General features: G+C 45.1%; 2 protein-coding genes across 2 annotated transcripts; both read left to right on the forward strand.

Annotated features, from left to right (window-relative positions):
• The first annotated feature begins 1,746 nt into the window (after positions 1 to 1,746).
• LOC127759914 (NDR1/HIN1-like protein 13) lies at positions 1,747 to 3,943 on the forward strand. The gene is made up of 2 exons (XM_052284128.1): positions 1,747 to 2,004; positions 2,670 to 3,943. Exon 2 carries the CDS (start codon positions 2,703 to 2,705, stop codon positions 3,639 to 3,641), a length of 939 nt encoding a protein of 312 aa, XP_052140088.1. The 5' UTR covers positions 1,747 to 2,004; positions 2,670 to 2,702; the 3' UTR covers positions 3,642 to 3,943.
• A 5,175-nt stretch (positions 3,944 to 9,118) lies between these two features.
• LOC127760533 (F-box protein At4g18380-like) lies at positions 9,119 to 11,076 on the forward strand. Its single transcript, XM_052284815.1, has 2 exons — positions 9,119 to 9,420; positions 9,665 to 11,076. Exon 2 carries the CDS (start codon positions 9,808 to 9,810, stop codon positions 10,867 to 10,869), a length of 1,062 nt encoding a protein of 353 aa, XP_052140775.1. The 5' UTR covers positions 9,119 to 9,420; positions 9,665 to 9,807; the 3' UTR covers positions 10,870 to 11,076.
• Positions 11,077 to 20,476: the final 9,400 nt, after the last annotated feature.

A 20,476-nucleotide genomic window follows, 5' to 3' on the forward strand; every position in this document is an offset into this window, starting at 1 on the left:
GCCTTTGGCCATAGTTTCTATGTCGGTTTCTATTAGTACATGTTTTTCAAAATGATAAAATATAGGGAAATTTTGCTACAGGACACTCCTTATATGTGGTTTTAGCTTTAGGATACTGCCCAAACTCACTTTTGGGGAAAACACTCCATAAACGTGGTAATTTGCCAGTGGACACCGCGCCGATTAAAATAATAATTTCTGGTTGAAGAGGAGAGAGAAATCGCGTGAAATGTCAAAAATGCCCTTGGGCCCACATGTCAGCTCTATCTTCTATCTCTCTTCTCCTCTTCTTGCCCACATGTCACTCTCCGCGGGCTGCCGGCCGTGCCCGCGCAGGGGGAGGAGCTGCGCACGAGCGGCGGGCAGCGGCAGGGGAGGAGCTGCACGCGTCCTCCTCCTCCTCGAACTCGTCACCATCATCGTTGTCGTCGTCTGCCACTGCCCGCTCCGCGGCGCCGGATCCGCGAATCACCTACTCGGCGGCCTGCGTGTTGCGCCAGCCACCGCCCCGCTCCGTGCCACCGGCGAAGACGGGCGGCAGCCGACGGAGATGAGCTGGATGTGACGGGCGCGGGTGGTGGCGGGCGGGGGAGGAGCTACGCGCGTCCTCTTCCTCCTCGAACTCGTCACCATCGTCGTCGGCGGTGGTGTCATGATTCGGCGATTGGGATGAGAGAAAGACGGCGGCGGTGGTGATGAGTGGCTCGGCGTCGGCGCTGGGGATGCGGTGTGGGAGCTATGACTTGCTCGCGTCGGCCGGCGGCGGGAGGAAGGGTGGGGGCAGGGGGTGAGGGTGGCGAGGCGGCAGGGAGAAGGAGCGACTGCAGCTGCTCCACCGCGCGCTGCAGCTGATGGGCCGCCGGAGGGCCGGGGTGCTGCTGCTGCTCGCTGTTGCCTCCGTCGCTGTCTGCGCGTGCACGGTCGGCGACTGGCGGGGAGCGACATGTGGGCAGGAAGAGGAGAAGAGAGATGGGAGATAGAGCTGACATGTGGACCCAAGGGCATTTTTGACATTTCACGCGATTTCTCTCTCCTCTTCAATCGGAAATTATTATTTTAATCGGCGCAGTGTCCACTAGCAAATTACCACGTTTATGGAGTGTTTTCCCCTTAAAGTGAGTTTGGGCAGTGTCTTAGGGCTAAAACCACATATAAGGAGTGTCCTGTAGCAAAATTTGCCTAAAATATACTACCTCCGTCCCAAAATAAGTGCAGCCGTGGATATCCGCGTCCAACGTTTGACTGTCTGTCATATTTAAAAATTTTTAAGAGAAAACTAAAAAAAAATAGTCACACAAAGTACTATTCATGTTTTATCATCCATAATAATAACAATAAAAATACTAATCATAAAAAAATTTAAATTAGATGAACGGTCAATTGTTGAAAATGAATAATGTAAAACTGCACTTATTTTGGGACGGATGGAGTATGTATTATGCCAAACCTTTCTATATAAAAGTTATTCTACGATATCAAATAAATCAAATTTGTTAAGTTATAGTAATAAATAAAACTCAATTAATTATTTTAATGGTTTTCTCGTTTTGCCACCGTGTATTCTACTCAACTCTCTACTGCTGTGATCTGGACACGCTTCGCCCGCGTTTGCAGATCGATTTCGTTTTACTCCTTTCCCACAGTGACAACCAGACGACAGGGTTTTTTTTCCATAAACCCCGTCTCCCGCACACGGTTCCAACTTCCAACCCCCGTTTCCTTCCCCGGGAAGCGACGCACCCGCACGCCCGAGGCGGGCCCCACCTGCCAGCGACCCCGCGAGATCCGCGTGCAGGGCCCCACCTCCGCGTCTCCTATATAATCCCCTCCGCCTCCAAACTCTACCGCCTCTCTCTCTCTCTCCGGCGTCTGTCCTGACCACCTCGCACGTCCGCCGTCTCCTCCTTCCTCTCTTCGCAATCACAATCCTGAAGAAATTCCGGAACACATCGAGATCTATCGAGGAGAGAACGACGAGCGGTCTCGTCCAGCAAGCTGTGAAAGGTTTGGCTTTAATTTTTTTTCGTTTTTTTTGGTCTCTACCCGCTTCTGATTTTTCTGATCTGATTTGGCGCCGTTTTTTGAACTTTGGGAATGTGGTTATGTACTGCATATGTATATATTGGTTTCTCTTGATCAAAGCTCGTGTTTTTGGAATGTTGGGTAAAGGTTTTTGTCCAGAGCTAGAGCATAGAGAGTGTTTTGCTTGCACACTGTATATATGCATGGCCTTAATTTGCAGTCGATCGATGGCTTGCATCAACAGTCATTTTGAGCAAAAAAACTGCAGGAACTGAAATGGTCAATCTGGAAGTACAACTATACAGAAATGCACATAATTCACAGATTCGGCCTTCGCAAAATTCAATACTCTTATATTGCTGCGTTTTATTGGTGGAAAGAACATAGACAGTTTGCTTTTTTTTTTTAAAAAAAAAGGAGAGCTTTAAATTAAATCAATAGTTCTGGTTTAGATTTTTTAGGTGAAAACTCTTCGTTGATATTCCTAAATGGTACTGGTACAGTATTACATCAACGGCCTAAATTTGATTTGCACTGACACTCATCGCATCGACACCGTTCGATATGAATCGATCACTTTAGTATTTTTTTAACAAAATTTAATTTATGACTAATTGAGCTTATGCATGCATGCATATAACGCGCAGATTGATTCGGACGCCCGCCTCGAGGAGCAGCCGATGGTGCCGCACGGCCGCGTCCACCCGGCGGCGGCGGCGAGCAGCTCCGACTTCTCCGGCGAGATGAACCAGTCCGCCGCCTCCTCCGACCCCTCCTCCAGCCCGCCCTACAGCTTCCACTTCGAGAAGCCCCTCCCGCCGACGGCGGCGCCGCCGCCGCCCGCCGACGCGCGGCGGTACCAGCAGCTGCTGCCGGCGCCGCAGCCCGGCACGTACGTGGTGCAGATGCCCAAGGACAAGGTGTTCCGCGTCCCGCCGCCGGAGAACGCGCGCCTCTTCCAGCACTACACCCGCCGCGCCAGGCGCCGCGCCCGCTGCTCCTGCGCCCGCGTCTGCTCGTGGCTCCTCCTCGCGCTCGTCCTCCTCGCCGCCGCGCTCGCGGCCTCCGCCGCCGTCGTCTACCTCGTGTTCAAGCCCAGGCAGCCGGACTACACGCTCCTGTCCCTCGCCGTGTCCGGCCTCGGCGGCATCCTCGGCAACGCCTCCTCCACCGCTGCCCCTGCCCCCGTCGCGTTCTCGCCGGAGTTCGACGCCACCGTGCGCGCGGACAACCCGAACGGCAAGATCGGCGTGCACTACGAGGGCGGCGGGAGCCACGTCGCCGTGTCGTACGGCGGCGTGAGGCTCGCCGACGGCGCGTGGCCGGCGTTCTACCAGGGCCCCCGTAACGTGACGGTGCTGGTGGCGACGGCGAAGGGGTTGGGGATACGGTTCTCGGAGCGCCTGCTCGGCGACATCGCGGCGGCGGGGCGGCTCCGGTCGGTGCCGTTCGACGTGGACGTCAAGGTGCCCGTGCGCCTGCAGGTCGGCGGCGTGAGGACGTGGGCCGTGCCGGTGAGGGTGCGGTGCGCGGTGGTCGTGGACAGGCTCGCCGCCGACGCCAAGGTGGTGTCCAAGTCGTGCCGCGTGAAGGCGCGGTTCCTCTTCTGGAAGGACTGATGAGGAAGCAAGAACAGTGGAGTAATCGGTTGATTAAATTAGGAGAAGAAGAACATGCAGTTTTTTGGCACCAATGGATTCTTGCTGTGCTTTTTCCATGATGTTTTACTGTAATCATCATCTGTTCGTGGGTTTGATAGAGTAATGTTGATCATCCTAATGCCAAAATCGTGTTGTAGTTGTGATGTTCATGAGTTGCACCTATGTGTTCTTTACAAATGAGAAGAAAAAAGTTTTTGGCACTTGTTGTGTTCTTCTAGTACATGAACAGTGCTACCTAAAGCAGATTGTATAGAGTTTATATTTCAACTTCGAAGGTGGTTTTTTTGTACCTCGAGGATACGTGCCTTCTCTTTTTGCGCATGTTGTTCAAAGATAACTCACCGGTTGAATGTGAGTGGATTTGTATGCGTGCTAATGTGTAGTTTTCCTGTGCATTTCTCACATATGAAATGCGTGAGTTGGTTGTGGATGCCTAATGCCTTTGCCTGAACACAGTCAGGAATGTCGCGTGAACTTGGATGATCCAATATTTTTCTCTGGCATTGCTTCCCATTTAGGACATTCACAATATAGTGTTAAAGTAAGTAGTAAGCACTAGATATATACTACTTGTTACCAGGTAACAAATATTATGAGAGCAGCAAATATTTACTAACAGTTTACAGTCTTATAATCTTATTGTTGGTAGCAAGAAAATAAAATATGTTATGACGGGTTTCATTTCACTTTTTTAATCACACCAAGACTTTTGATAGGTTGGTTGAAGATGGATCCCACCTTATTTTCCCATCTCTTGCATACTCACATAGTCACATTACGTGGTCTTTCTGCTAGTTACTTTAACTGATAAGAGGCTCACGCTTATTACCTGCTTTGGCAATAAACACTGCTACTACATTAGCAGTACTGTACACAATCCCATTGATTGCTGATGCCCTTTATAACCATGAAGGCTCACACAGATTCTTGAAAAAAAAAAAAAACTGAACATTCAGCAATCAGAACTGTAACAACGCGTATGCTCCTTCCAGCGTACATAAACTCAAGATTTATGGTTGAAACTGAATAGGATCAGATTGGCAATGGAACACAAACACTACTGAATGATCTCACAAGTATAGACCTGAGCACTGCAACATGCCGTGAATTGCTGAAAAACTCAGATGTGTGCTGCTGCAGGTTAACTCTTGCAACACTGAATGATCGAATATTCAGAACCATTTCCGTCTGTGATGTCAGACTATCAGAAGAGGTAATCATTGAGACCACGGTTTTCTAGTGTCTTTTTTCGCCTACTGGTTAATTAGTTCTTGTAATCTCCGCACAGCTAGTGGTAGTGTCTTCCACGTCCTGGCCGGCTGATCATCCCGACCATACCAGAGAAAATGTCGGCATCTCTTCCTTAATCTGTACCTCTAATATTATCTCTTTTTTTTTGTCAGATTTGTTCTCAAGACATTAGTGCGGCTCCATGAAGAATTGTCCAGCCTTATCATTTTGTGCAATGGCCCGAAGAAAAATCTCTGTGATATTGAGATGTGGTCCTGGGAATATTTGCCGAGAAATCTGCTAGTTAGGATGCAAATCACAAATCAGTTGACTTGTCAAGAAGGCAGGACCTTCGTACTTGTCCTAATTAAAATTCGTGTCATCAATTCTGTGACAAAGCTAAACAGGTTGAATTTTTATCCGAACTGTAAGAGTGAAATTGTCACGTCAGAGTCTCACAACAGGGAAACTTTGATTCCTCTACAAGAACTGCCATAATAGAGGTCTGGAGATCTCTCTCGGGGGAAGAAGAAAAAGGAAAAACAAAAATCATTCTCAGCAGAAGACAATGATCCCTGATGTGTACACTTCGTGTATGGAAATTTTCCTGCCTGCAATACTAATAATTACTAGAATACTCTCCATTAGTTACTGAGAAGACGACCACTTCATTGTCATGAGTCATGACACCTATGAGACGACAACATCTCGACATGCATGCCACACTGCAGTACTACTACTACATGTCATGGAAATTGCATTATTGCTGCAAATCAACCAATGATCGAATGTATCAATTCAGATAAGGTTTTATCTATGATTGATTCTGTTTCTGCACGTTTGAATTTTAGTGTATAGATTAGCAGGCAAGAGCTTGGACGGGAAATGCAGGTGACGTGGTGTGCGTGCGAGACTACTAGACTGAGTTAAGCAGCTGTGGTTCAGTAGTGCCCATGTAAGCTCATTGTATTTTTAAAACTTTTGCCAGCATATCCACAGTATCTGAAATTCTGAATGGTACAGAGACACCTGAAATACTCGGTAGTATACATGACGTCTAAAAAGATTGAAAGGAGCAGCTCTGCAAGTTGTGTATTTTTAAAGAAAAGGGTTGGTGTTTCGTTCCTTTCTTCCATGAGATAGTATAGCATAGCAGACACATGCTTTCCAGGATGAATTGTTTTTTTTTGGATTGGATGTTGCGGTTAGCCTAACTCACTGGCTCACAGTAGAATACTACTACTACTACTAGTTCTAATCAGATAGTATCTGAGGTCTCCGATCTAGCCAATGCACTGGCATGTCACAGAAATCTGTTTCTGAATCATTGATAGCCTGAAACCCTGAACTGTGCAGACACTGCAACCTAAACAATGACAAATTGATTTTCGCACTATGATTCGATTCATACTCAGTCAACTAGATACATGTAACAGTAGAGTCTTCCATACTAATTAAGTACTACCTCCGTTTTTTAATAGATGACGCCGTTAACTTTTTTTCACATATTTGACCATTCGTCTTATTTAAAAAATTTACGTAATTATAATTTATTTTGTTATGAGTTGTTTTATCACTCATAGTACTTTAAGTGTGATTTATATCTTTTACATTTGCATAAAATTTTGAATAAGACGAATGGTCAAACATGTGAGAAAAAGTCAACGGCGTCATCTATTAAAAAATGGAGGGAGTTGGAGTATCTCGATCCAGAAGCATGTGGTGCTAAAAAACAGACAAAGATACTGCATAACGATCGACGCCATGATCGCGACGACCCATATGCATTTGCTTCCCAAAACGAAGAAAAGAAAAGATTCAGAAAAGAGTAGAGGTGCAGCAATGAGCAAAAGATTCAGACAACACAACTGTACTCACCTTTTCTCATATACTACAAATGTACAGACTACAGACAGAAAAAGCTTCACTTTCAGGGCGGGATATAATGGAACAAAATCAAGGGCCGCCGAAGAAAAAGAAGAGAAAAAAACACATCACTTTTCGGCGCCGCCTGTGTGTTGTTTCTGACAGCAACGACGTCAAAGCTCAAGCCTGGCTCCACGAAACAAACCCGGCTTTTTAATATCATCATCGTGTCCCTTATGTTCTTCACTATTCTAAACGATGTCGGCCTCACGCCCTCACGTGGAGTAGTTGTGGTTGGATAAGCGTCCGCAGTGGCGCCAGTACTATCCATTGCGTGCGTGTGTGGCGTGAGATTGACGAGTAGAGAGTCTCTTAACCAATCATTTAATCTCGCTGTAGACAACCGTCGTCCTAAGATTCCCAGAGGCTAATAATCACTTAATCAGTAGTACAATCACAAACCCAACCTGCCATCGGCGGCGGCGGCAGCAGCATGTGCAGCCGGCGAGCGAGGAGAGTACACACGGCTGAGCGAGCGAGTGACGCGTTAGGGGCAGGGTCGTTTTCCGCAATAATGCGCAGCAGGGTCGCGGCCCGCCGGCGGACCGATCAATCAATCACTCGATCGCTCGTACTCGCCGTCGTAATGCCGGCCTCGTCATCGTCGTCGTATCGGCTAAGACCATCCGAGTAGCTCATCTAAATTTCATCCTCCATACTCCTATTTAGATGGCCATATAAAAAGATTCTCACTCTATATAACTTTTCACTCTAACAGATCATCCATATTACATCCTACATATACCAACATCCTATATTTTACTAATATTTTTCAACTACTACACATTTTTACTCCTATTCCTTCCACCTTTCTCCACTTAAAAAAAATCTTGGGAAGTGGGTAGTTGAGGATGGAGTGAGGAGAGAGAACCTCCATATTTGGCTTAGGAAGGGCTAGGTTTGACAAAAAATGGAGTATGTGATAGAGACTCTGCTGGAGCACTGTTTTTCTCCTCCATACTTTAAATATCGGATGGATAACTAGATAGAGGAGCTGCTGGGATGCTCTAAGACCGTGTCATATCATATGCCGGGTACTGCGCGGCGCACGCGGGTTGTGATCGATCCAACTGGGCAACTGGCCGCTCCGTCGTCACGGTGTTCACTGTGCAGGAAAAATGCACCAACCAAGGCAAGCAGGCACGCACCGGGTGAGTGGTTGTCCCCAGCTACAGTGGAATTGACAGGCAAAGGTCGCACGGAGACGGAGGAATGGGGGGGATTCTGGTCCCATATGTGTGCGGTGCGTGCGGGCCGGGACGGACGGGCGGAAAGCGAGGCTTCGCCATCCGAGGCTCCGAAGCGACAAAAAGCCGTCACGACGCGCCACAATCCCCGGCTTCCACCGTGGCGGTGTGGCGACACGGGGGGTGGGGGTGATGCTACGGCCTTGACGTGCGCGTGTGTTGGGGGTGGTGGTTCACTTGCCCCTGCCACTGTCCGTTGATCTTGTGGCTCTCGTGGCACGGGGCTATGGGAGCACGGCCACCGACTCGTAATCATCCACAGAGTGGACCTGAACCGAACCACTAAGTAGTAGTACGTGTGAGGGTGAGTAAGGTATTCGTTTCTGTGCACGCACGGTATGCTTGGTGAAATGGACGCATGGTGGAAAAGCTTATATAAAAACTAAAAAAACATCGATGCGCACGTCGTCGTAAGATGATCCAAGCTCCAAAGGCTTCATTAGGCTATCTCTAACAATAAAACCCAAAATACAAGACCCATTTCACATTTACATAGCGCTACAGCCAAATAGTTCAATATCTATTTTTGGTCTTCTCCAACAATAAAACCTAAAAAAGAACCCTTACTGTAAATAGGTCTTCAGGAGAGAGGATACTCAAATTTAGGTTATGCCTCTTATAGCACGCAAAATGGGTCTTCCGTATAGGTACTCTGTTGAAGACTGAAATGTACTATCGGAGACCTATTTTGGATTTAGGTGTCCTTATGGGTCACTTGTTAGAGACAGTCTTACTGCGTTTTTTTTTCTCCAAGCGTTATTGTAACCACAAGTTGTGCAAAACAAAAATGAAATTAAAATTGGCCACACACACAAAAAAGGAACAAACAGAAGAGTAACCAATCCGAGACTTGCCGACCAGCCGGCGTGCAAAGCCGCCCAAAACGCACGCGCAAGTCGCGGACCGGGTCGCTGCTCGGTGGGGCCCACCTCTCGAGCCTATCCCTCCCCGAGACGCCGTTACCGACTCCGGGAGCGGCCGTTACCTCCGTGGGAAGGGCGAATATTAAAGCGGCGTCGAGCTGAGCTGCTGGTGGAGTGGTGGTAGCGGCACGCTTCTCGCTACGCTATAGAAACCGCCTCTCGAGTAGTCGAGTCTCGAAGCACAAATTCCCCTCGAGCCGAGACGCCTCCTTGCTCCCCTCTAAACCCTCCCCCTCGCGCGGATTCGCTTCCCCGTGTCTCCCAGAGGGGGGTTGGTGGTGTTCCTGGAGCTTCTTGGGGGTGGTTTTTCCAAGCTGCGGCGGGCTCGCCGGAGTTGGATCCGGCGGAAGAGAGGATTTCTGGGAAGGGTGCCGCGAAGCTGCTCGACGGCAGGCTCGTGGTGGCCTTGAGGTACTTTCTTCTTGGATTACTTTGGTTTTTTTATGCTGTGGAGCTGTAATCCCTGTTGCAGTTGAGCTCTTCTGGTCGCCCAGAAGCATTATTATTATCAATTTTAAGCATTTGGTATGGGGAATTGTCTGTTCAGCACGTTGGCTGCCATCGATTTTGTGTGATTCATGTTGATTTATTCAGTTCATCATGGTAATTCCCTGCGGAATTTTATGTCCGTACCTTACTGTTGCGTTTGTTTCAGGAAATCGCTTCAATTTCGAACGGGCTGTTCAGTTGGCTGGACGATTCATTTCAAGAGCAGAAGTGTTTACACCAAGCCGTAGCAGAAGAGGGAATCCTTGATTTGTCGTGGGAATAAAGAGGTGCTCACCTTTGAGTTGGACAATGCATCCCAGGGCTCGAATCCACGCAGACCCGGCTCCGGAGTTCGACCAATTCGACTGCCTGCCGGATCCAGTTGTCCTCCTGATTCTGAACAAGCTGGAGGACGTGCGTTCGCTTGGCCGCTGCGCTGCCGTGTCGAAGCGGTTCAGCGGACTTGTTCCTCTGGTTTCCGATGTGTATGTCAAGATTGACCGTGTCGTGGCCACAGATGGTGATGCTGATGATGCTCTCAACCTGTCTTCGGCGAAGCCAAAGAACATCTTCTCCCATTTCTTTAAGCTTATGCTATTCACAATCGTCAAGCCATTCCACAGTATGCGCAACCTGAATGGCACGGGCAGGCCGTTGTTCCCGCTTGCGCAGCATTCACCGGTACATGTGCTTAGGAATTTCTCTGATGTCTGGAATCTCCGGGTGGAGCTTCCCTCGGGAGATGTTGGGACCGAGGAGGGTTTTCTGCTTAAGTGGAGGGCTGAGTATGGTAGCACACTTCGGAATTGTGTGATTCTGGGAGGTACCCTGGTCGATCGCAAGCCTATAGGCGCAGAGCATGAGTCGTCGGTAGAGGATAATGGAAGCATGCCAGAATCTTTCTATACCAATGGCGGGCTTAAACTTCGTGTCGTGTGGACTATCAGCTCTTTGATTGCTGCATCAACAAGACACTATCTTCTCCGGTCAATTATCAAGGACCATCCGACGTTGAGGAGCTTGGTTTTAGCAGATGCCGATGGGCAAGGGACATTGTACATGGGGATGGAGCAGCTTAGAGAGTTTAGAGAAAACAAACTGTCAGCCTCAGCATGTTCCAATAGAACTCAGGTCCCAGCCTGCAACATGAAGCTGAAATATGCCCCATACCTTGAGCTACCTGGTGGCATGACATTGCAAGGTGCCACCCTGGTTGTGATCAAACCCTCCAATGATGGAGGCATTGGTGGTCACAGCAGTCGGAAGGAAACTGAAGCTTTTGTTTCAAGTGCATTCGATGAACCTTTCAGATTTGCTGTGAAGGCGCTGATGAAGAGACGAACATATCTACTGGAGATGAACGGTTTCTAGATAGTCTACTTGAGTTGCAGTGGATTGTCTTTCTATCAACTGCTTCAAATATATCATTTTTGTTTTTTTCTCTCAAGCAGAGCAACTTCAATCCTGTTTAGAATGATGAAATGTCCACCGCAATGCAACCCCATTTTCTGTTGTTTGCTCTTTGTATAGCAATACTACTAGCATCCTAAATTTCCATTTGAGTTTCGAATTTCCAAATTACCAATTTCCAATCAATGTTTCTATAGTTCGTATTATTTCATTTCCACGTTCTGGCCACCGACTACTTGAATAAATGTGTCGTGAGTCGTGACCTCACAAACCCCACCACACCAAAATCGTCCTACCCGCGTAAGTCCGGCGCCTCCTCTCGCATTCGGCCGTGGACTACTCCTCGCCGCTCCCGTGACTTGGGATTCTTCCCCGCTCGACAACGATAAGTACAAGAGCGCCTTCGACCTCTCCCTCGCCGCCTCGGTTCTACGTCGGTTTCGGGCTCTTCCGCGGCGCTCGCCGTCGTCCTCGGGCTCCTCGCCGCCGTTTCCAGGGCGCCGTGATAAGAACAAGGACTCCGTCGTAGGCTGCCCTCAGCGTCGCTGATTGCCGTCAGCCTCGGGCTCTTCCACGACGGCGCTCTACGTCGGCCTCGGGCAGGCTCCTCCTCGCCGCCGGCCTCGGGCTCTTCCACGCCACCTCCAGGGCGTCGGCTTCTTCCGCACCGCGAAAGAAACCCGTCACTGTCAGCCTCTGCCCCGCTGCCTCGACATCGGCATTGGCCTCAGCCTCTTCGTGGTCTTGCAAGTTACAACAATTTTGTCTTGGGTGCGCACCCTGCATTCGCCACCTTCCATACCAGCTGCAGGTACAACTCCAACCTCTTCGCCTCTTCCCAATTCGGCATTTCAGCCGCTGTAGCCGGTATAATCTGTGTAGGTAGAGTTTCTTTTTATTATTTCTATTATACTCTTGTTGACTTGTTCATCTTGTTATCCCCTTCTTGAGTGAGAGCTTTTAAGTAGTCTATTAACAACAGCTTGAATTTTATTCATCATTACATGTAATCTGTACTGTTGACAGACTCAACTATGATGGTATTGGTCTGAGATGCATTTTATTTATTATAGAATTCATTCAACTAGGAAAACATTCGAATCTGATTTCTTTTAGTTCAAACTTAAACATTGAAATTGAATAAGAAATTAAAATGAGTACAATGTTATTCCCTTTCTCAGGATACCCTTGTTCAAATTTCTACCTTAAATGCCAACAAAATATGGATCTTATTCAGGTTTCCATCCAATAGGTTCTAAGTGAAAAAGATGAAAGAAATCAATGATCTCCATGCCCTCCTTGCCAAGCTAACAGTACATCCTACCAGCGACGTCGACCTATCTTTCCTCAACCTCCTAGGTGCCGACACCACACTACGAACCCTCCTCGTGCACTCTCTGGATCCTGAGTTTGATTATATTCACCTCAAGTTAGCATTTCTTCCTTATGGAGAGCTACCATTAGTTGCTATTGAGGGGCCTAATGCAGTCATGGTATTACAAGATTGGACCAATGCACACCAAGCTCTAAAAGACAATGATGGCTGGTTTAAGTCACAGGGCATGCATCTTAGGGTTGTTTCGGCTAAACATCTTGACACTGCTCACAGTGTGGTCCTAAAGGTTTCAAACTCAGTTGATGTTTTGGCTAAACATTTTGTCATTTGATGTTATGCAATAGGAACTTAAGAAGCCAACTGGGCAACAGGAAGCTCGAGATGTGACTAATCAACTGGAACTTTTCAATGAATTAAAGAGCACACTTTTCTCGATGTCATTGCCTGTCAAGAAGTGGCTGATAAAAGAGCTATTGGCGGGAATGCCACATGATGTGGTCAAATAAATTATGGAATCAGCTTCATCAAGGAGTTTCTGACATTTAGAGTCAGACAAATCCAGATAATAAAAAAAACATGTTCTGGACTGACTATGATTTTCAGCATAGGTGCATCAATTTCTAGTTATACTGCATTGTTTCTGCTCTCTTGTAAATTCGAAGCAAAGGAAAGGAAGTGCACAACAACTTGGAGAAAGTGGGTAAAGTGGTTGGCAACTTGGAGAAAGTGGGTAAAGTGGTTGATTGTCAAGGTGGTTTCTCCAACTTTACTACTAACTTTGTGCTAGGCTTACCCTGGGTTTACCTTATTGATTGGGAAGAAAGAAGGGATCCTCGTCCACTATACTTAGGGATAACTTGGTAAATCTGCTGGACAACTCTGTTTCAAAAATGCTATTCTTTGCTATCAAGAGATACCTGCTGCAGGAGTTCGAGCGCTTCTTTGCGTGCATTTAGCATCCCTATTCATTGATATTTTAGGTGACATATTCTTGTGGTGGCCGTTGCAGGAGTTGGAGCGCTTCTTTTCATTGATATTTTAGGTGCCATATTCTTGTGGTGGTCGCTGCAGGAGTTGGAGTGCTTCTTTGCGCGCATTTAGCCTCCCTATTCATTGATATTTTAGGTGCCATATTCTTGTGGTGGCCGATAACTGACTAAACTTACAAAACACCCAGGAGTTGGAGCGCTTCTTTGCGCGCATTTAGCCACCCTATTAATTGATATTTTAGGTGCCATGTTCTTGTGGTGGAAGGGGCTACCATGACCCTGATGTGGGCAATAGCTGATTAAAGACTTACAAAACACTAAGATATCTACAAATTGATAATTTGATTATTCCTTAAGGATAAATAAGCTGAAATTGAACGAGGTTGTGAGGCATTCGAGTTTTTCAAGTATTACTTAATTCAACACTCTTTGCTCGGTGAGAAAAGCTTGAGAAGCTCTTTGGACTGAATGTATATAGTGGATGTATGATTATCATGATTTCAGATTTTCAGTTCTCTGCTCGGTGAGAAAAGCTTGAGAAGCTCTTTGGACTGAATGTATATAGTGGATGTATGATTATCATGATTTCAGATTTTCAGTGCATTATATGAGATGTCTTGTAACCTACTAACGTGGTGGTTTATGTCCTGTTGATTTTGTGAATGCATATGTAGTGGATGATATTTTTGGATGTATGGCACCGAAGTGTTGGCAATGGATATGAATTAATGTCTTGGTATTATGAATTATATACGTCTTGTGGATAGGCTCATGTTCTGAGGGCTAGCAGTTGTGGACTTGTGGTTTATTGATCCCTCCATGCAAAAGTGTTGAGTATATTTCATTTTTTGAGTTTTTTTTCAAAAGAGTTGGGAATTTTTTTAGTCTTCATATATTAAATTAACTGTTGATTGGAAGCCAAGCAGTTATTTTAATACTCATTAGTTGCTATGATACATATAGTTTCTTAGTTTATTGCATAGGGAAGAGTTAATTCCTATTTGGTGTTGGTGACAACAAAAAATATACCTTACATTTTTTTAATGGAGGGAGTAATAGTGGAATTGAAAATTTGAGGACACTTGGCCCAGCTTTACTGAGGGCTGATTATGAATGCAGGGTAGTGCTGGAGAAATTTTTTTCAATGTTCTCTCCAGTTCTTTACTTGAATTTACCAGTTCTCTCCAGTTCTTTAGAAGAGCATCAGAATGTTAACTCCAAACTTTTTAAACAGAAGCTCCAACTTTCTACCTAAATTTGAAGAGATGGTTTTCTGCTTAAAATATTTTTTGAAACATATTTCTGCTTACGTGAACTTTTTGCCTCACACTACTATACTATATAGGGGTATAGGGTATAGAGTTTTTCCTTTCTTATTATATTTAATGAAAAGGCATAGTCTTTCTGTTTATCCTTAAAAAAATGTTTGACCCCTCCTGTCAGACTATTGATATACCTGGTAGAGAGCCAGCAAAGCTATTGTTTAGTGCGATGTTTGAATTAAATTGTGCAACATTGTAATAGAGTTTTTCTCTTTCTTATCCTAGGGTTGTATTTTTCTCCCGTTATATTTAATGAAAAGGCACAATCATTCTGTTTTTCCTTCAAAAAAATGTTTAACATTGATATACCTGGCAGAGAGCCAGCAAAACCATTTTTTAGTGCAATGTTGACTTGAATTCAGATTAGTGCAACGTTGTAATATAGGTTGGTCGATTTTCTTTAATTTTTGAATGATTAAACAAAATCAATTTAGGGGGTAGGCTGGTATTTTTGAGTAAACCTGAGTGATTTAGTTTTACTCTGCAATAAACTGAATTTTTACTTGTCTGAAAATGCTCTAAACTGAATGGCAACTACTCTACATATTATAGATATTGTGTTTAGTGAACTACTCTAATGGCTATTACTCCCTAATAGTAGTAGTCGTGCCCTAAGGTCATGACGACAGACAAATTCCAAGTGAGTAGAAGTATTTTTCTCATCTTGGTCTTGCTACAGGACCCGGTCGGCTTAAATACTGCTCAACTGTACTCCCAAGATTTACAAGTTTGCCATTATAGGCTTACATGAAGTTACCATATTACCCTTATAAAGTTCATGACCCTAGGGGCATATTGGTACATTCTAGTGGTCCCCAAGTGACATCTAGTGCCAGCTGGTTAGAGTAGTTGAGGTGGTCCCTGGATACTTTTCTAAAATACATTATTTGCTCAATGGTACTTTCCCTCAACTTTGATTGCCCGAGTCGAACACTTGTGCTAGAACTCGAGCACGCTATCCTATCTCTTGGCTCCTTGTCACTTCACTCGTCTTGACTATCTAACCCACTCAAACATAATATACACCTACAACACGTTATAACTTGTAAAATGCATAAAGAATTCATATTAACTCCAAAAATTGTGAAACCAAATGTGTTAGTCTTAGAAAAAAACATCTCTATACTCCTGAGAAGTCAAATCTAATAAAAGTCACTTTGCAAAAATATTTTATAATACTTAGGCACTACCCTATACCAAGCAAACTTTTAAAATTCATAACTCCCAAATAAAAAGAGATAAAACAAGAAATTCTTTCACCTAAATTCATCTTATACCAATACCAACCCACTGTGCACAAATCATGCATTTTAGAGCATTTTGGATTTTTCGCATATTTCGGTGTTTAATTGCATAACGTGTACTTTGTATAGATGATTGCTTAAACGGTGAAGAAGTGATTTAGGTGCTGACATTTTCCAGTTACAAGGCAAGTCCCACCTCCCTATCTCTTTTGATCACTTTGAACCTATGTTTGGAGGTTATTGAAAATGTTTGTAAATCTTGCATGTCGATTGTACACTAATAAATTAAAATTTTGCTAAACTTGTTAGACAAACTCCTATTATTTGCATTAACACCTTAACCCCACATATATCCATATCCATCATTCATAACCTTAGGAACAATATGACTATAATGAGTTTTGATGTCACTAGATTGCTATAATGCTTAGCCATGGTTAGAATGGTCTTCCTTGTCATTATGGGCTCATTACAAACATGAAAATTGATTTTAAAATGATCTGGACAGAACTTTAATACTTGTGACTTTGACAAATAAAATGATGGAAAACATGGATTTTAGGTTTGGGCCTCAAGTGGTGCACATATGGTGATTAGTTGTGTACCGATGGGGGAGAGTGCGCCCAAACCGATCTAAGAACGTCACTCAATGTCTGTTCATTATGTTTACCGTACATCCACATGTGTTATTATGGGGCGACCTTGGCCTATTATGTTAAGTGTTTGTCTAACCTTACATTTAGAAGGCCGTTGTAGTAGTGATAGTGCCTACGAGTGAACTGTAGGGCTATTTGTGTTTATGTAAATTGCAAAGGGGACGACTGTACCGATCCGCCTTTTATGTGTATGATGTTTATGAGGGGACGGCTGTAACATTCCGCCTCACTTTTATTTATGGTTTGGTAGGGAATGACTGTACTGTTCTGCATGAGGGGACGACTGTAATGTTCCGCCACACTTACAACGTTGAGTGCCACACAGGAAGCGACCGTACCGGCTTGCCTATGACGTTATATTGGTAAAGACCCCCCAATATAATGACATTAAGATTCTAGACTTAGTGTGGAACAACACTCATCGTGCTCATGCAAGGATTAAACAAGACTTAATGTAAAAGCCTCGTTGTGACCTCTAGACCCACTCAATGTGTAGAGTATGGTGGTACCGACGGGTACCGGACAAACTAGAGCGATTCACATCATGTGGGTAAAGCTGTACAAACTTTGCGGAGTCTAAAAGCTAATCGATTAGCCGTGCTCGCGGTTATGAGCGGTATGTGGATATGTGTTGAGTATAGACTTGTGTTTATTCTCCTAAATGCTAAAATTTACCTTTAAATTATGATGAGATTTGAGAATGATCTCCTTGCTGCCATGAATGGCAATGAGGTGCATATTTACACATGATTAATGCCTACTTTGATAGCCATATGCTAAGTACTAGCTTGCTGAATTTATTTGAAAGCAAATCTGATTTGAATGTGTATTTTGCTATGTATTTCCACGCTTAAGATGAAAGTGTGAATCTAGTGTACATTCTGGAAACTAGATTCACATGAGTATGAATTAAGAATATTTTAGATATTGTAGATCTTTAGCCATTTTTGTCAAGTCTCATGAATATGTAACACATCTGGTCGCCGCCTTCGAGTGGTTTGACGGGCACATCTCAGGCTGAAGTTGACTGGCAAGCTAAAGGCCCAACAATGTCTCCAATATTCTTCTCTCGAGGCGTCGGATGTTTTATTATGTTTGTTTGATGACTTGATATTGTTAGTGATGCTGATTCGAGCAAGTGATCTTTGCTCGAATAAATTATCCTTGGAACGGGCCCTTTTAGGCAAATGAAAATTCCCAGTTGCAGGTTGTTATGTGGAAAATTCACTTAAGCAGCCTGCCAAACTCGAACTCACTTTCCTTGTTATGCGTCTTCGACCGAATCAGGGGATGGTGTTTTCCCCATGCTACAACAATTAGTACAACATGTTGATCTCAATGAATAGGGGTGGGCAAAAAATCCCCGAAGACCACAAGCCGAACAAAACCGAAGTGTCGGTTTTTTCGGGCATCACCCTTCTGCTTCTGTTCAGTCTTATCGCAACGTGTTCCAATGGTTTGTTCGGTAACACTGAACAACCGAACCAAAGTTACTCGGTTTAATCGGCTCGGTGTTCTTTTTTCTTTATAGATTCTTCAGTTGCCATAACTAGAAAACCGAATTTCTATTAAACCGTTGAAACCGAGCCGAATTAACGGAGTAAACTTAACGCCCACCCCTATAGTGAATACCCACTTTATGGTTAAACTGTGTTTCAGCGAGTCCTGGCATGCAAACCATGTGTGAGTGTGACCAGCATGTCATCACAGTAAAATGAAAAAAAAATATAATAAAATACTGAATTCTGCATGATTCTTCACTAAATCCTAAGAGCAAAAATCTTAAGACCGGCACTCCGGCAGCAAGGGTTCGTTCAAACAACAGTACTCTGCTATTAGGCTACAGTATACCATAACGAGATGTCAATTGCAGATGTTCAAAATTGTGCGAGTACGAAAATTCAAGTCCGTGCATACAAAGTCTCAGCACATTCCATATCTGGACTTGAACATGCAAACCACACTTCGAATCCAGTCCATAAAAAGGGAATGCTCTGCTACATCAATCCTAATGAAAATCTACACAGCTGCACACAAAATTTTTTTACAATTTTCGTTTATAAGCATAAATATAAACGAAACTACGGAGTTAAATGTGATATCAAAACGATGTAGGCAAGTAGGCAGATGGACAATCTAGAAAAAAGCTATACGTACTAATTTTTTATTACTAAATTCTTTCTTACTAGGATATGTCATATTATGAGTGTATCTAGATTTTTTATAACTTATATCTAGCTAAATTAAATGGTGAAGATTATTGTAGTACATGTAACAATGCTTTACACGCTACATTTATGTACATTACTTTGCGAGTCGCGGTAAAGCGCCGACCCTGACGTTGTCAGTTGCCAAGCCCGAGCCCACCCAATGAAACGGCTGAACCGCCCCCGCGCGCGCCAGCAACCAGTCGCTCTTGGCTCGTCCCCTCGGCCTCTCTTTTGGATCGCCTAAATGATGCGACTCTGCGACGCGGTGATCGTTTACACGACATAAATGTTAGGTAATGACCTAATATTAAATGCTTCCTCTGTTTTACAATGTAAGTCATTCTAGCATTTTCCACATTTATATTGATGTTAATAAATCTAGATAGATATATATGTCTAGACTCATTAATATCACTATGAACGTGGGAAATACTAGAATGACTTACATTGCGAAACGAAAGGAGTAATTAGAAGGGTGAGGCTCCAAACCAGGTCATCTAGCCCACCATTTTGTGGAGCTAGCCAGAAGACCTCCGGACCTTTCTCGTTTACACAACTGCGTGCTCTGAAACAGATAGATCATAGATGTTTTTTGGAATACGCAACCAGTGCATCATTGTATTACAAGTGAAGTCTTATACCCTGTTTAGATGGGACTAAAACTTTTAAATTCCTATCACATCGGATGTTTGGACACTAATTATAAATATTAAACGTAGACTATTAATAAAACCCATCCATAATCTTGGACTAATTCGCAAGACGAATCTATTGAGCCTAATTAATCCATGATTAGCCTATGTGATGCTACAGTAAACAATCTCTAATTATGAATTAATTAGGCTTAAAAAATTTGTCACGCAAATTAGCTTTTATTTATGTAATTAGTTTTGTAAGTAGTCTATGGCCCAGTTTGGGGAGCTTGTCCCAGCTGCAGCTTTTCCCAAAAGCGGCTTCTGCTAGAAGCTGCCCCAAACAATCCACAGCTTCTGTTCTGAAAAGTGAACTAAAGCTAGAGAAGCTGGGTTTCAGAGCTTTTCCAGATTCTCAGAAACTGGCTATCAAACAGCTGCTTCTCAGTATCTAAAGCTCCCCCAAACAGGCTCTATATTTAATACTCTAAATTAGTGTCTAAATACATAGACTAAAGTTAAGTCTCTTGTCGGTGATATGGGCCCGGGGGTATCAGGTTTAGAGGGAGGAGGCTGCCCCCCGATGCCACGTGGCCCTCCCCCGAGGGGAGTCAGGCCCGAGGTGGGGTGGCGGCCACTCCATCCCCAAAGACTAGTCGGAGGAGGCTGCCCCCCGATGCCACGTGGCCCTCCCCCGAGGGGAGTTAGGCCCAAGGTAGGACGGCGGCCACTTCTTCCCAGAGACTGGATGGAGGAGGCTGCCCTCCAATGCCACGTGGCCCTCCCACGAGGGGGGTCGGGTCTGAGGTAGGGCGGCGGCCACTCCCTGGCCGAGACTAGAGGGAGAAGGCCGCCCTAGGCGCCACGTGGCTCTCCCCTGAGGGGGGATCGGGCCCGAGGTCGGGCGGCGGCCGCCCCCTCCCGTGACTAGGGGTCGGGCTCCTCCGACCCCCTCTCTAGGTCACCACGTACGGTGGGTTAGGTGTCCGCCTCCAGGTGCCCACCTACCCGCATTTATGGCGACCCGAGCGGTCGCGCCACGCCGCATTTAATGCGGTGTGCAGTGCACTCAACCGGTCTGTGACCGGTCGAATGACTGATGGGACCCAAGATGTCAGGCGCACCATCGCGTGTATCAGGCGACGTGCAACCTGACATATCCCATCAAATAATGATGGT

Source organism: Oryza glaberrima, chromosome 1 (genome assembly GCF_000147395.1).
Source record: "Oryza glaberrima chromosome 1, OglaRS2, whole genome shotgun sequence".
Classification (NCBI taxonomy): Eukaryota; Viridiplantae; Streptophyta; class Magnoliopsida; order Poales; family Poaceae; genus Oryza; species Oryza glaberrima.